We start from the raw sequence: 16,699 nt of genomic DNA on the forward strand, positions 1-16,699 counted from the left end.
ACATGACTTATTTTGCCTCAATTGCTTAAAAAAATTCATAAATACAATGACTAGGCTAGAAACAATGTTCCAGTGGACTGTCCTCACATACTGGCACGTGTAGAGCTTGGGCAGACTTTCTGTTGGCCCCATTCCTTGAAGATCTGTCATCTGTATTGGTGAAGAGTCACAGCCTTTAGATTTGTGCGCAGACTGGGCTGTTAGCCTACTTACTCAGACGCTCTTCCTCTTACTGTGGCTAGGTTGCATATCTCAGACCTCCAGTCAAGTGCAGAAAGTGTCTGGAGCTGGCATGTTCCTGCTGTGACTGCAGCGCTGCCCGTTAGTTCACTAGGCCTTTCTTTATCCCATGAGCAGCTTACACTGGACATGACCAGTTCAGTGGAATCAAATGTCTCCCTGCTAACAGCTGGATCCAGGTACCAGAGATTTCTTTGACTTCCTTTAGTGGAGCTGTTTCAGGCAGAAACTAGTATTTTTAGAATTGCTTTTCCATTTAAAACAGAAAAATTGCTCTTCTGCAACCCAGTTTCACTTATAATACATATTGCCTTTTATATCATTACACTTGGATAGCATCGTATTTGTGCAGCAGACTATACAAATGCCTTCGTATTTCAGATGCTCTCGAGTACTGTTTGTGCTCTAGAGGCTAGAAATCCCAGGCTAGTGCCAGGCACTTTACACAAACATAGCCAAAAGCAAGTTCCAGTGCAGTCTAGCAAGCTTGACACCCTGAATTAATCTACTTGCTGCTGCTGAAGGGAGTCTTACCTCTCCTCATCTGCTCCCACCCATGGAGCCCGGTCCCCCGCTGTGTCTAGTTTGACTCAATTTAGCTTGCAATGTGGGGAACAGTACTTTTGCGGGGTTTGTTTTCCGGCAGTTGAGTAAGTTGATTAAATTATGGTGAGGTCAATGAGCTATTAGGTTGGCTCAGCTGCTTCTGGTCAAACCACACCCACTGCTCAAGCCTGCTCCCGCCTTGCAAAATTTGTGCTCTCATAGCCACTCATCTCGGAATAGGGAAGTGCTTTCTGGGGGATGACAACATGATGCCTGCCCACACCTTTCTCTGACCACTGCTGCTTCCTTGCTGATTTTACACCAGGTAAGGACTAATTTCTGTTATTTCTAAAAGGATGAACTCAAGTCATGCAACCATCTCCAACTGCTGTGGGCTGATGCAAGAAACCTCACAGATCAAACTCCTGTCAGTCCTGCCCTACGTAAAGATCTCCCAGTATCCTTGGGCAAATAGGCACATAGGTGACGCAGAAATGAAGAGTGCAATGGCCAGGGCTAGCAGCTAGTTTATTTTTCCTGTTTCCTGAGACTTAACAAATTGGAAAGGAAGACAGAAATTCATAATGAAGTTGAATTCTTGTAAGTTGAATAGGTCTCATTCAGAAACTTGTAATTATCTTGGCTTTTGTACTACCAAGTAAATGTTTGGCACCTAGAAACCAAAACATATGGCCCTCCAGGTTCTACTGAAATTTTGAACAGATGACTAAATTAAAAGGTACCTCAAATTTAAAAGAATACCTCCTCTGAATTGTTGTCCTAGTTGCTTTTTCAACCATGAGATTTACAAATAATTCTGTTTGTTGCCCCTTCAGTAAAGACTGCATTTTAAGGTTGAATCGAATCCCTACTGATTCTTCGATGACATTTAATACCCAGCCTTTCAAATTAAAGTAACCTGAATCTGCGTTTTCCCAGTGGTATGGAACACACCACCGCAGAATGTGTTCCTGCCCGTCTTGTCCAGTTGCATTCTGGGCTTGGCATGGCAACACCACCACTCTACAGAGGAATAGAGTAACATGGATGTGAAAACTGAACCGGACCACATACCAACGACCCTTAAATAATATGTTCCTTTAAATAAACACAGGGTCAGCAACAGAAAGGGCTACAAAAGACAGAAATAATATGTTTTTAAGTTAGAAGTTTCAAAGGAGTATATAGACAGAAAAGACATTTCCAAGTGTAGCAGGCACTGTACTGGATGGAAGTTGTGTCAGGTGGTGCATTTCCTTCTGAATTTGTACTGAACCCATATCCTCACAGATACTGAGCTCCAAGACTTAAACCAAGGAGAGATAAAAGTTACAGTGACCAAATGCAGCATTAAGCTTACAACTGAACTACAGGGTCGATGTTAAGTTCTAGCGTTCTTTACATTTTACTTGATCTTTCAAAACCTTCCCTGAAGCTTCGTCTGAAGCTGTTAGGTGTCACTGCCTCTCCTGAACTCTACTGCTACTTACTGCAAAGGCAAAATAGCTGTGTTTTTCTATCTGGTGGAAGTAGTCTCATTATGTATAGACGAGTGTTGCTTTCTCTGCATCTACATAGCTCAAATTACAACACATAATTTTCAGCAGATGGATTGAGAACTCATCCTGGGACCTGCAGTTTACCACAAGCAGCCTAGAAGAGGCAAAGCTCTTTAATAACGAACGGGTCATGGTTAGTTTATTCAGATTACATACTGATACAGTACATCTGGTGGGTAATCTCAAGAAAGAGGAAACAATGGCTCCTCTAATTGGGCATGGAGCTCAATCTCAAAGGGGAAATCAACACAGTGCTAATTCAGCAGGAAGACCAACACCTAGCAGAACTTCCATCCAGTATGGATACAACGATGTTCCCGAGATATCCAGGACTTTTCTATTGAATTTTGCTGTTCACGTGTTCTTGATCTCCACTGGGACATGGTAAATAAACACATTTTATTATTATTGATCAGTTTAAATTTAACATTTCTGACCGAGTCTCTTCTTTACACCCCTTTTTCATAATAGCGTAACTTTTTTGCAACTTTCTTGTAATTTATCTATTTTTCAGAGTTATTTTTAATAGTCTATTAATATTCTATTATGGTTTGCTTTTTTATCTGAATTTAGAATTACCATCACAGTGTCCCCCTAATTTTAGGTACATGACTAGAAAAAGTGCTCCCCAACTAGTGTTGCGAAGCCTATTTACATCCAAGCTTTACTGCACTGAAAAACTCCTTAATGTTTAAAACCAATCTCATTATTGATATTTCAAATCCTTCTGTCCTAAAACATTGCAGTTATGTCCCAAGCCTGCAATCAGATCCATACAGGTAAACTACTCCATTGACATCATCTCACTGAAGTCACAGAGCTCTCAACATATATTTAATTACAAAAGAAAGACCATCTTTCATATTTGGTTCAAGTCCTAGACATTATCTTCCTAAAGCAAAACGCCATTGATGATAATTGGCAATACCATGCTAATCAGCAAGGGCCAAGTTTTTAATGTAATTCGCACCTTCCCAGCATACGAACAGGAAATATTTCTCTTATGCATCAATCTTTATATGAACCATTTCTAGGTTATCTGAAGCCCAAAGTCATCTGTAATAGCTCTGGTTCCAGGATGACAGGCTATCATATATTTCACTAACAACCTGTGATATTTGAAAAATAAATCACAGACTTTATACCAGGATTGGTTTTTTTTAGATACTATAGTAGTCTTATGGATTGTGATCTTGCATTTTCATTTTTCTCCTGAAATTTGCTTATGTATATAAACTGACTCATTTTAAAGGTTTTACTGGCTAAAAATTATTTCTGGCATTATTATATTATGTCAAAATAAATAGAAATTCTGTCCCTAGTTACAAGTTCTGCTTCTCTGAGTGTTCTGTTATTAAAATAAGAAAAGAATTGCAAAAAAGTATTTTCTTTTAAGATTTAATTTCCCAACAACTGATTCTAAAGTAGAATCACAAGAGACTATGGAAGTGAGGTTTGGGTTTTGGTTGTTTTTTGGTTTTTTGTTTTGTTTTAAAAAAAACGAGTTGTGATAAACAGCTCTGGGATTAATTTACTATTTATTATTAAAAGTCACCTGAAGGCACTCTCAACACACCAGCAAAAGTAAATGGGCTTAAAATAAGACTATACCTCACACAGTAAGAGCAGTCTTCTATGGACAGTAGAAGATATTGCAGTCTTCCTCATAACTTCCTGATACTAAATTCACATTTTCTCAGTCCATTTTTTTCCTGTTCTGTAATAGTTTCTAGGCTAAGCCTGGGCACTTACTGCAAGGTCATAGTCCTGGACTGATTAAAAAGCGCTATTTATCCTCTGCTCAGAGAGGCTCTTGAAAATCCTGACCGTGTTTCTAGGTTTCCTAGTTACTAACTTCTCCTGGGGTTTATCTGGGCAGCCTGTGCCCTCAACTACTTAGGACAGCTATGGACATACAAGACTAGGCTCCCCGTACCTCCTAGGTAATTCTCAGTGACAATCACATTACAGTTACTGGAAAGTAGGTTTGAGTTCTTCAGTCCAATACTTTTCAGCCTCATTCACAAACTCGCTGGAACACCAAACAGAAGGTAACTCAGAAAAATTCATTCATCTGGGGGCTTTACAAGCTAAGGGCCAAAATCGCCACCTCACCCTACGCATACCGGTCCTGCCGCCCTGCACATGCCTTTGGATGCAAGGACAGGCGGCCGTTCCCCTTCACCGGAACCCTCTGCAGGCCCCGTGGTGTAACAAAGAAACAGGTCCCACCAATAACCGTTTCTGTATCTTGTATATAATGTTTTAAACATATTTCCTGTCTTCGTTTAGCAACCCCAGGGCTCCAGCTTTCATTTGTGTTGCATAATGCGAGGGCCAGGGCAGCAAGCCGGTGGTGAGGGGAATCTCAGTAGCTCCCCTTAAGAGGGCTAAAATAAAACCTGCTGGCATAAACGCTCGATCCGTGCCAATGCTTGGCTCCCCGGCCCCGAGCACAGCACGTTGTCACCACCGACACTCCCGTCGGAAGGCCGGGTCGCCTTAAAATCTCACTTGCGGCCTGACTCTCCAGGGGTTTTGTTTCAGAGAGGAGGCAATGGCGCTTTTCAGCCTCGGCCCGCCGGGGCAGCCAGGTGCGAGCCCGCCGCAGCCAGCACGTTACGCAACGGCCGCGGGCCGGCCACCGAGGCGTGGCGCCGGGCCGGGACGCGCCGCCAGCCAGGGGCCGCCGCTGACCCCAGCCCCCGTCCCGCACCGGGGGGCGGCCGCCAGCCACGGCCTGCCCGGGCGGCCGGCTCCCCTGGGGCAGGCGCGCCGACATTTTAGCGCCGGCGGGGACAAAGCGCGGCGGCAGCGCTGGCGGCGGGCAGGGCTCTGCGCGGCCTCCCCCCCGGAGCCGCGGCTGTCGCCACTCGTGAGTGATACCCCCGCCAGGGAGATTTCAAACGAGCGCGGCTCCAGCCCGGCGCCTCCCGGGCACAGGCGCACCGCGCCGCCTGCGCGGCGGGGGAACGGGGGGGGGCGGGGGAGCGCGCCGCCGCGCAGCTGTGCCTCTGCGCTGACCCCTGCGGCGCGGGCGGGCGGCCAGGCCCCGGCGACCGCGTCGCCCCGGCGCAGTGGCGGCGGCGGGGTAGCGCGGCGGCTGGGCCGCCTCCCCGCGGCGCGGGGCCCGCGCGGGCCCGGGCCGGAGCAGGCCGCGGGCTCTCGGCGGGTCCCGCTCATTGTTCCTCGCACAAGCCCTGGCAAACAGGAAGCCGCCTCGGCATGGGGCGCCCCCACCGCCCCTGGCGGGTGACTGGCAGGCCCGGCGGCCAGTGCGAGCGACGGCGGCGGCGAAGCGCAGCCAATGAGCGCGCGCGCGCGCGGGCGTAGGCGGGAGTTCCGGGCTGGCAGGCGGGCGGGCGGGCGGCGGTGTCGGCCGGGCCCCCTCTCCCGCTGCAAGCCCCACCTTTCGGCTTTCCCGCACCGTCAATCAAAATAGGAAAAAAAACCCCGGAGTAGGCTCGGGCCGCCGCCGCCGCTTCAGCCCGTGAGCACAATAAGCATGTCCCCGGCGGCAGCCGCCTAGCCCCAGCCAGCAGGGCCTGTGTGCGAGCCAGCCAGCCTGCCTGCCTGCCTCCCGCCCAGCCAGCCAGCCGGCCGCTCGCACTCACACCATGACCGGTACGTACGCACCGACCGAACCGCCCCGCGGGGCTCCCTGCTCCTGCTCCGGCCCTGCGCGTCCCCGCTCCGGCCCCGGAGCGTCCGTGTGCGAGCGAGGCGAGAGCGGCACTGAGAGCAGCAGCAGGAGGAGCAGGGGGAGGAGGGAGAAGAGGGGCAGGGGCAGCAGCACGGGGAGGAGGAGGAGGAGGAGGAGGAGGGCTCCGTGCGGGAGGGCGGGGGGAGCGCTGGGGTTAGGGGGGGGGGGGAGGGAGGGAGGGAGAGGGAGGGGGGTGATCGCTCCCGTCAGTGACTCTCCCCTCCCCCTCCCCGCTGTGCCCGCAGCTCCCGAGAAGCCCGTGAAACAAGAGGAAATGGCTGCCTTAGACGTGGACAGCAGCAGCCACAGCGAATATCTCCAGCACGGCAACGGCGCCGCCTCGGCCTCCGCCGGGGCGGCCGCCCCCCAGGTAAGCGCAGGCCCGGCCGGGCCCCTTCCCCCCCTCCCCCGGGTGACACGTTGTGAGCGGGTGCGGGAGCCGGTGCCGCCGCCGCCGCTTCCTGTGTGCGCGTCTGCGAGGAGCCCGGTCGCTGTCCCGCACTAACCGCCACCCACTTTCTCTCCCTGAACCCGCCCATTGTGGGTAGGACGCTCAGCCGTCACCGCTCGCTCTGCTGGCGGCCACCTGCAGCAAGATCGGCCCGCCGTCGCCGGAGGAGGATGAGGCCGCCGCCGCCGCCGCTGCCTCTCACTCTGCCGGAGCGGTGAGTGCCCGCCCCGCCGCTCTCGCACGGCCTGCCGGGGGGAGAGACAGCACAGCCAGCCAGCCCGCCCGCCCGGGGGGAGGGACGGGACACGCGGCACTGCCCGCCCGGGGGGAGGGACGATAGCAGGGCCGACCTGCCAGGAGAGGGGTCCCCGGGCTCCCCTGCCTCTCCAGGAGGAGCCGGGCTCCCGGGAGGAGGAGGGAGCCTAGCTCCCCCCTCCCCCGCCATTGGGAGCGGCGCCTTCATTTACTTTCAAAAACGGGGGGGAGGCGGGAAACCTCCCTCCCCCGGCTCTGGCACCGGAGCGGCTCGCTCGGCACCCGGCGAGGCTGGGAGGCATCTCACCTCCACCTGAGCACACCCCCGGTATCCTCTCCTTAGCTCCCAGCCTGGAGCTGCGCACCCAGGCAGGAACACAAAATGAAGGCTGGCTGTAGGGAAGGATGTAGTTAGAAGTAAAATGGCTGTTTAGGAGCGAACGCGGTGGTGGAAAGCTGCTTCCTCTGTCGACGCTGTTTTTTCTAGGTGCAGTTATCGTGCAGTCCCTCGTATTGCAAACCTAATTTCTGTCCTCTCTCATGTGCTGTCGGCTCTGAAAGGAGCCTTGATGACCTTGTGACCTTGTGTGATGAGATGGATCTTGCAGACTAGAAATGTATTCTTGTTGAAGCGAGTTTAACAATCTCCATAACAAAAGCCTAATGGAAGCTCACATGTTCCTTAATCGGTCTAGCTAAACTCTCTTGTTGACATATGCTCATAAAAATAAGAGATGGTGCGTTTCTAAATAACTGATACCTAAAAATATCGGTATTTTAAAAGGGAGTTCCAAAATGTGTTTTAAAATGACATGATGAAGTCTTTTTTTGGCCTTAGTCTTAGATGAAGTCTTTTTTGGCCTTGGTCCTCGGGAGAGCACATATATTACATCTACAATTCTATTTATTTATGTATTTTTGCAAAAAAGTTTTAAAATGAGCAAAACCACCCTGTTTCTTGTTTGTTTGTTTGTAAATCTTGGTTTTTAAATTTCCTGTACAACCACCTTGTATGCTTTTAGGATTCTGCAAATAGAAAGAAAAAATGCAAAGCATTGCACTGGTGGACAAAGTGGCTTTGGCAAGCTTTTTAACAAGTGTCAAAAGGTTAATGTTAATGTTAAGTTCACTAAATACTTGACTGCTAAACTTTAAAATACTTTGCGTCTGTACATTTCATCTTACTTTACATAAAGGGAAGCTGAAGCGAAATAGTTGTCTAAGGTCACGCAGCAGGTTGCAGACTAATGACAGAGCTCGAAAATTATTAAGATTCTGACCCCCTTTCAAGTGTCTTTTTTGCGGAACACATTTATTAAGCAGTATGTTTTTAAAAATCTTTCCAGACGTTAAATGCCTGATACCTCTAAGATTTCACTGGTAATACCAGATACATACAGTGCTGAAAATTGGAATGTTGGATCTGTCTCTTGCATAAACATACATACTGAGAAATGAACAATGCTTAAATGATAGCTTGCTTTCCTATTTCTGCCTTAAGGTTCTTCTTGTTTTAAAGCTGGAATTGTGCATCTTGTGGATGGGTTGGTCACCGAGCATGAGCATTGCTAGGTCTGACAGGGTACTTGGGTGCTAGTACAGGACAAATGGTTCTTGATAGTTCAAAATGGACAAAGTGATTTTGAAATAGAACTTCTTTATTACTGTTAAATTCATCTGTTGTAATGTTTATTTATAAGGGGCTTTTCAGGGCAAGGCGGAAGCAATTCAAGAGAAGCCAAAATCTTAGTTAAAACAGAATATGAATATAAACTCACTACTTTTCATACATACAGCTAGGCCCCTCCTACATATCTGCTGTGAGTTAGCTTATAGCATTCTGGTAATTTTTACACTCTTACAACATAGCTCTTGAATGATTCAGAGTATTTAGGGTGGAAACTAAATATAAATTTTAGAAGATACTTACAGTAGCTGAACTAGACACTGGAGTTAAGATGACCTTAATAAAGGGAGGGAAAGGACTTAAGTCCCTGAAATATATTCCTTGTGAAAAACAGAATGCCAAAAGGGATTTAGTGCAATAAAGATATTTTTTTTTCTGGTCCTGTTAGTGTATCTTATCGGGGGGTGGAAGAAGGAAGAACTAAAAAGGTTTAAATTGGAAGTACCTCATAACTCATATGGAAAATGAAATCTATATGCCTGGACACAGGCATGTTGTCTTCCTGGGGTTTGTGATGCTCATCCCTTTCTCAGGAGTATAGCTGAATCAGTGTGATATTTGTGTATGGGTGATGGTGCCTAATGCAGTGATGGGGAGGCGGCCCTATCCCAGTATCTTCTATACCCAGATTGCAGTTCTGACTGCTGAACGTCTGGTAGAACTCTCAATCCATATAAATGGATAGTAGAAGTTAAACTAGGCATTTCCTTTTAGAAGCGTTTGAAGAGCTTGCATGTATAGGGGTAGTGATGCTGTGTTTTTCGGGTTATTTTGTTAATGCTTTACTGACATTTGCTTGGTAGGAACTGGCAGGGCTGGAGCCAGTATACTAGGCTAGCCAGTTATTGCATATTGCTCTCCTGGCTGAAATGGTATGCTGCAGCTGCTCCCCAAGGACCAGCAGTATGATTTAAAAGCAACAGCAACAACAAAACTCCCATAGGAACACAGGGAATATTGCATGTCTGGGATTTGGGGAAGAGCTGGAGCAAATCTGATTGTGTTTGCTGCAATCTAGTTGGCCCTGCTTTTAGCCCAGGGGTTGGGTCAAATGACCTTCAGAGGTCCTTCCCAACTGAAATTATTCTATGATTCTGTGTTGGTATCTGAATGCAAGCCTGCTGTTGAAGTGGATGCCACTTTATGCCAGTGAAAGTATTAGTGTGAAAATAAAAAGAGTAATGAAAGTGGCAACTGCTTGGTATGGAAAGCAAGTGAAAAAGGCTGTTGACAACTAAACTCAGCCCTCTCCTTCCTTCCATCCTGTCAATGAACTGGGCGGGCTGCCTGTAGTCCACAAGGTTTTCAGCTTGGCTGTGGATTCTAGTTAGAGCTGTATTTACTTTTGGATGACAAAGTACTAGCAGCCATTACTGCTGATGTCATCTATGTATGTTGATGGAGATTGCAGTCTTTTAGCTTAGGCTTTGACACAGTGATTTATTTGCCTACAATTACCTGACAGGTGCTTTGTGTTTTGCCTGCTGGTGTTTGGTTTTAATGTAGGTGGCCTTGAGTTTATGGCTTCCTTAGCTGAGAATCTTTTCCTCAGTTGCCATACTGCTGCATCCATGGTTGGTTCAAACACTTGCCATGGAAACTTCCCCTTGAATATTGCTGCCAGATGTTATGTGTTAAAGCCTTGCTGGGATGATATGACCTAGAATGACTGCTCGTATGTTTTGACTTCTCTGGATGGCTTTCTTTCTCTTGGGAATTTAAAGTCTGAGAAGTTTTAGTTTGGGTCTTGCTTTTTCATTGTTTGCCATTGACTAATAATTCTACTTTAAAGTTTCATGTTTAGGATTCTTTTTCGTCTAGTTATAAATATTCTGTAGTTTCATTCCAGTTTAAACATCAGCAAAGATTTTAGCATTTGGTAAAAAGAAGCAAAGCAGAAGATGGCAGAGCTGTGCGTAGGGGAGAAGACAGAAGAGGAGGATTCTGAAATTTAGGTCAGAGTCTTGATGGTCAGTTATACGGTTGTCTCATGGTCAGATGACTGTTTAAGAAGCTACAAAGTTGAGATGATAATCAGTTATTTATGTTCTCTTCATTGCAATGCAAAGCTAAAGACACTGTCTTAACTATCATGCTCCAGGGGCCATTCTTGTGCTGGGCATGACTTGCATAGGTGAGGATACAGTGCAAGACTCATGTGAGGATGGGGTGGGAGGGCTGGAAGGCGGGTGAATTGTGAAAAGTGGCAGGCTGGCTGAGAAAGTCGAAGAATGGGAACTGTCAGAAGTGACTGCCCCAGTTGTAGTATGTAGTTGCATCTAGTGCACTGCAGGCTGCACTGATTCTTTAGTCTTAAAAAAAAAAAAGTGCAAAAAAAGCAGGGGGGAATGAATATTGCTTACCAACTATATGTGGAAAACATTTGGAGAGGTTAATAACTAGCAATGCGCGGGGAAGATGAGTATCGTTTCTCTGCTGTAGACAAAGCATTTGTATCTTTTACAAATAAAGGTTGAGTGTTGTAAAACTGCTTTGGCATATCTGGAGCTTTAGAATTTAGTTTCAGTGCTTCACGGAATTTAATGAAAATGTGGGATTCCAGTTTGTTTATGCTTCAGAACAGTGCTTCAACCATCTGAGATGCAAGTAGCTTAACCTCAGTTTAGGTGGAAATGGTAATAGTGCTGATAGGACAGAGAAGTATGAAGGCATTTTAAATTCCATGTTTTCTGCTAGGCAAAAATATGGATGAATGCCATGTGTCAGGGTTGTCCATACTTCTCAGTTCTCTGGCCTGTATGATGGTTTTGAGGAAGCTCAGAGTTACTCTGACATCTTTTTTCTCCTTTATGGATGATAATACAGCTTCCTGATGCTACATTTCTGGATGTGAACAGATGCACCAGAGTGTGTTCAGCCACCATTGAAAAGTCTGCCTGGTATTGTCTTGCTTCTCTGTTTTATACTTTTGCAGAACAGAGAAGTTTCAGGTTGAATGTAGTGCCTAAGTATATTTTTCCTGCTGCTGTCCAGAAGCTCACCTTTTAAAATGTTCTTTGATTTTTGCATTCCAATTATGTCTTCCTAGGGCTGGATCAGAACCAAGTGTAGAAGTTCTTTTACAGGTGCTTTAAGAATGTCCTTAAAAATTTCTGTTTCATTTCTTGTTACAGTTTTAGAGAAAGTAAGAAAATATATGTTTTAAAACACTTACGTATGTAAAGACAGCATAAACCAAAAAGTTCTCTTTCTGATATTTAAACACTAGTAAGTGTAAGATACCATGGAACAGTTGAGGCTAGTAAGAATCTCTGGAGATTGTCTGGTCTAACCCCCTTGCTCAAAGCACGATCAACAAGAGCAGGTTGCTCAGGACTTTGTCTTGTGGGTTTTGAGTATCTCCAAGGATGGAGAATTCCACAACCTCTCTGGGCAGCCTGTTCCAGTGTTTGATCACCCTTACTGTAAAAAAAAATAATAAAAAAATTTCTTCTTATGTTATGGGGGCAGGTTCAAAAGCCTGACTAAAGTAGTAGTAAATAATATCCCCTGTCTAACCCCATCTACCAAGTCAGTCATCTCATCGTAGAAGGTTGTCAGGTTAGTTAAATAAGCATTATTTCTCCTTCCCAAGTCTAGGCTGACTGCTTCTGATCACCATCTTTTTTTTCTTTTTTTTTTTTTTTTCCCCAAGAGTTTTTGGAAGTTATTTTCAAGGTTATTTGTTCCATTGCCTTCTCAAAGATCAAGTTGAGGCTGACTGGCCCCAGGTTCTCTTTCTTGTTCTTCTTGATGATTTGGTAGAGCCTTCTGCATCTGACTTGAAGGCACAAGGAAAATGAACCATTTCACACAAAACTCTATGCAGAATTATAGTTTGGTATGCAGTTATATGGGGATTAATACACATATATAGATTAATAATTAATAAATGAAGTTACTTACAATACAGTTAAAAGTGCCCCCTTGTTTTCATGTCTCATTCCTTAATATTGCATCTTTCTTGTTTCTACTAATGTCAGGGATGTTTTATAGTCTTAATTTATAGACATGTTCTGAACTTCTGATTAAAAACAAGCTATTAAAGTTTTGGGTCCAGTTGTCCATCTCAAGCAAAAAGATGTAGACATTCCTTAAATGAGACACAACTAAATTTTAAATATATTTCACTGGATTGGAATTGTCTTGTAAAATAACATTTTAAGCAGCCCCAGGTAATACTTTTTACCTGAAACATTCTTTGATTCTCTCTAAACTTTTGATTTGGGCAAGTGTATTTCTCTGAATTAAGTGGCTTCATTGGCAGAGGACTGAAACATGCAACAGAGTTAATTTGCCTTAACAAGCAGCTTTGTGTCATCTGAACCACAGTGACTGATCTTGAACATGTTTTTAACTTGTGGCAAATACAAGATAGAATGTATTAGCTCATACCTTAATGAGAGAGTTGAAGCAAGTGCATTTTATCTTACATCTGTAATGACCTAAGAATGCACAGATAGTTTACTGTAGCTTAGTAAACACATGGTATTAAACTCATGCATTAGAGCCCTAACTCTTTCATAAAACAACAATTTGGATGAGACACTGGCCAATCTTCTTCATTAGGTATGTGATTTTTAAATGTTTAGGAGCTCGTGACTCATTATCTGGCCACCTCTGCTTGTTTTGCTGATGCTTTTGCTCCAGGACTAAATGGGGCAAAAGTGACTTTCTGAAAAGTGCAGCAAAAAGCAGTCCACAATAGACCAGCACAGATAAACGTGTGGTGGTTCTTTAGCAATAAAATACTGATGGGTAATGGCATGTGTCCAGTTGATCACATCTGGCATGTTGAAATGTAGGTGCCTACAACATATACCAGTTCTTACAGGGGTGTTTCTCCCCTTTCCTGTTTTGCTTTGGTGAAGGATGTTTTATTTTTTTCAACTCAAGTCTCATCCCTCAATATGGTTTAGATCACTTTTTAAAGGTATTTTATCTTCTGTATGCATTCCTCTTATATCCTTCCACATTTGACTTAATGTTGCTTTAATTTTCTCTGAATAAAGTGAAAAAGACAATTACTAGATTTTTTATTTATCATGACCCCTTATTCTTCAGGGATGGGAATTTTGGCTTAGAGAGATCTTATTTTACCCACTGGAAATTATACAAAGCCTGCTAAAGAATCAAAAGACAGGCTGAAGGGAGGTGGTTGTTTCCACTCTTTGGTGGTACTTAACTGTTCTTCAGGTGGTGGTATCATTTGATTTTAATTCTTCCCATGCCTTGTGCCAGCTACTCTCTTTGCTTTGCTCCCGTCTCTCTTGTTTCCTGATACTGCTTCCAGTGAATTCCTCATTGCTTCCTGTTCTGTCCTCCTTGGCTGAGTACTGCTAAAGCTGAACTTTCCTCAGATCTTTGTCCCCTCCTCTTGACACAGAGCCTTTGGATTGCAACCGTTAAGCCATTTCTTAAAGGAGCAGTTTCCAACTAACTGTTGTCTGAGTATCAGTTGATAAGGAAAATAGCTGTTGCTTTATCTCTGACCTCTTAAGTATTTTTCACAGATGGCTGGGAGACAGCAAACAAACTCTGGTCTACTACAACTGTGCTTTAAAGATCAGTAAGTGAGTGGGCTGTAGATGTTGCTGCTTGTACATCAGTGGTAGAACTTCGAGTTGCTACAGCAATGCTTAATAGCTTGAGGACACAGCGAAAGGTTACTGCTTGTTTTAGTAGGAAAAGGAGTCTAAGAAATGTCCTACTAGCTCAGCAGACTTTGAGAAAGAGTGTAACAGTCAAGCTTGTTATGACAGGTTGATGAGAGTTTAGGTTGAGACCATCTTCAAATATTCATTACCATACAGGGGTTTTCATGCTTTAATACTAGTAATTTTGATAGCTGCCAGATAGCTTCTTGGAAGACTCACCCTCTTTTTGCCCCTCCCTTCTCATGATTCATCTGGTAGTGTCTGATACAGCCAGCTGTAAGAGCAACATGTGAGTAACAGGCATTTCACGTACCATGTGTAGCAATAGCTTCATATCCACATGCATGACTACCCTGAACTTCTCCATGGACTGGCAAGTGCATGTACTAAAAGAATGGTCTGTTGAGCTAAAACCCTTACAAAGCATGATTTGAGGGAAGATGTCATTAGATCATAAAAAGGTGAGGAGAGATGGGTGTCTGACATGAAAAGGGCAAAAGCCATTGAGTGGCAATATGGAAATCAACATGTGTTTGGGGAGGGAGGACAATAATCATGTAGGTCTATCATGAAGGAGACAGGTTGCCTTTGAACTATTTCTGTGGAGGATACTCATGTATGTATGAGTAGACATACTATTGCGTATTAGGTCAGTCCAGGTATAACCTAAACATTCAGCATTTGCTTGTACATAGTCTTAAATCAGTGAGAAATTACATCAGACTTGTAATGGTTCCCATTACTTTCAATTTCTCTCTTGTTCTAACAGATACTATCAGCAAATTATATTATACATTTATAATGACACACATTAAGCATACAACAATCACATTTTTGCTTTTGGTATTTTCTGATTGATGTTTACCCATGACTTTTATGGGTCTTTTGATACTTTATAAAACCTTCAGTTAATAAGTATTTATATACTAGTGAATTGAGTACTTAACGAACTTTCTTAGCAGCATTTCAGCAACCAGTACTTATGTGTAAACAACATTAAACACAAGTGTCTAAAGCTAATGTGGTAGCAGAGGAGAATGGAATTTTTTGCCTTTTACTAGGTAAGATGGTATGATATGGAATATTGCATTTTTTTCTAATCTCATAAATTATAAGATTGAAAGACTGAAGGATTTAAATATGTTATTTAAATCGAAAGGCTAAAGAGGAAAAGAAAATAATAAAATGGAATTACTGTTACTCCTTTTTATCTTTCTGATCCTTGAAGCATTAAGGCCATACAATTTGTTTTGTTCTGGTGATGCTGTATCTATTCACTAATAAACTCTAGCTGAAAGATTATATCTTTGAGGGCAAAAGAAGGCTAGCATGCTTTTTTTATTTGCAATTTTTATTTGTACAGCTTTTGAGAGGAATTTAGAACCAAGATATGTGTTTCCTTATTGGAATTGAAGCTTGCCAAGCACAGTAAAACTTTCTCTAATTAAGTACTCAGACTTAAAAAGAGTATTTTTCTTGTACATGTAAACATTTTCATGTCACAGTTCCTAAAAGGAAAGTGAAACTAGCAAAGTCCCAGCCTACACTGTGAACTGAATTCACTCAGATGCATGCCTCAGGATGGATTCATTCAGGCTGGTTACGTCTCAATGCCATGTTAGGGAAGAATAAGCTGTGTGCTGTATTTTGCATATCCAGGTTTTATTCTAAAGGAAGTCAGAGTGCGGAGTGCAGCATCAGAAGGAGGCTGCGATATGCTCCTGTAACTTCCCTGCCAGGAGTGATCACAGGATCAGTGCAGAAGGACAAACTAGAGCTTTTTCGTGTGTCCTGTGGACTCTGCCAAAGAGCCAAATCTGTTTCACAGAGCTGAATGAGTTGTAAGACAAGTTACTTAATTGTTGCTAAATATCAAGTTTATATCAAGTATATCAAGTATTCCATTGGTTTACTGTAGTGCCGTTAAACAGATAAGGAGAAACTTAACTACATCTTTTTTAGATTGATGGTTATTTACAGTACGAGGTTGGCTGACTACACAAATCTGTGCTAAGCATTGGAAGATGTTAAATCTAATTCTTAACACTCTATTCTGAAAAAGCTTGCTTTGGTAAAGAAAGGTAAGTGCAATTTACCTTTTCTTTACTGAATAAGAAACAAGCATACTACATCAGTCCTTAGATTCTTTAATCTTTAACCGTCTGGGGGGTCTATTCTGAAACATTGACCTTTTCTATTGTTCCAACTTAATGAAGATAGATTCCTGACCCCCCACCCCCCCACCCCCCAGGTACGTATGACTAATACAACTGTGTAAAAATCCTTCGTTTAGAGGTCATCTTCTGTAGTGAAACAGTAACTCATATAAGCTTATAAATACTAGGACTTTGTATTATGCGTAACTTAAACTGAGGTATCCAGTCTTCCCAACTGTGTGACTAAGTGACCTCTTAACACTCTCTGTACTGCTGAGAGTCAGTACATATCTATACCATATATGAGTCAAAAGGCAGTGGAGCTCCAGGAGATACAGGTGACACTAACTTCATGGCGATTCCTCCACTTCTGTGCGATAGGTGCCAGGCTAGGTAAAGAGCATAACTGAGTTTCAGGGTAACCTGGTAATGAGAGCTCCAGCAG

General features: G+C 44.1%; 1 protein-coding gene across 5 annotated transcripts in view; it reads left to right on the forward strand.

Moving 5' to 3' along the window:
- Positions 1-5,072: 5,072 nt before the first annotated feature.
- Positions 5,073-16,699, forward strand: part of SP3 (Sp3 transcription factor) — a 36,991-nt gene continuing 25,364 nt past the window's right edge. For 2 of the 5 annotated variants that reach the window (XM_056350440.1, XM_056350441.1), the window contains exon 1: positions 11,609-14,559. In XM_056350440.1, coding sequence (XP_056206415.1) covers positions 14,539-14,559 — 21 coding nt within the window. In that variant the 5' untranslated portion in view covers positions 11,609-14,538. Of the gene's footprint in view, positions 6,419-6,596; positions 6,714-11,608; positions 14,560-16,699 lie in introns of those variants that run through there. The other 3 variants (XM_056350439.1, XM_056350437.1, XM_056350438.1) reach the window with 3 other exon arrangements.

Source organism: Falco biarmicus, chromosome 8 (assembly GCF_023638135.1).
Source record: "Falco biarmicus isolate bFalBia1 chromosome 8, bFalBia1.pri, whole genome shotgun sequence".
Classification (NCBI taxonomy): Eukaryota; Metazoa; Chordata; class Aves; order Falconiformes; family Falconidae; genus Falco; species Falco biarmicus.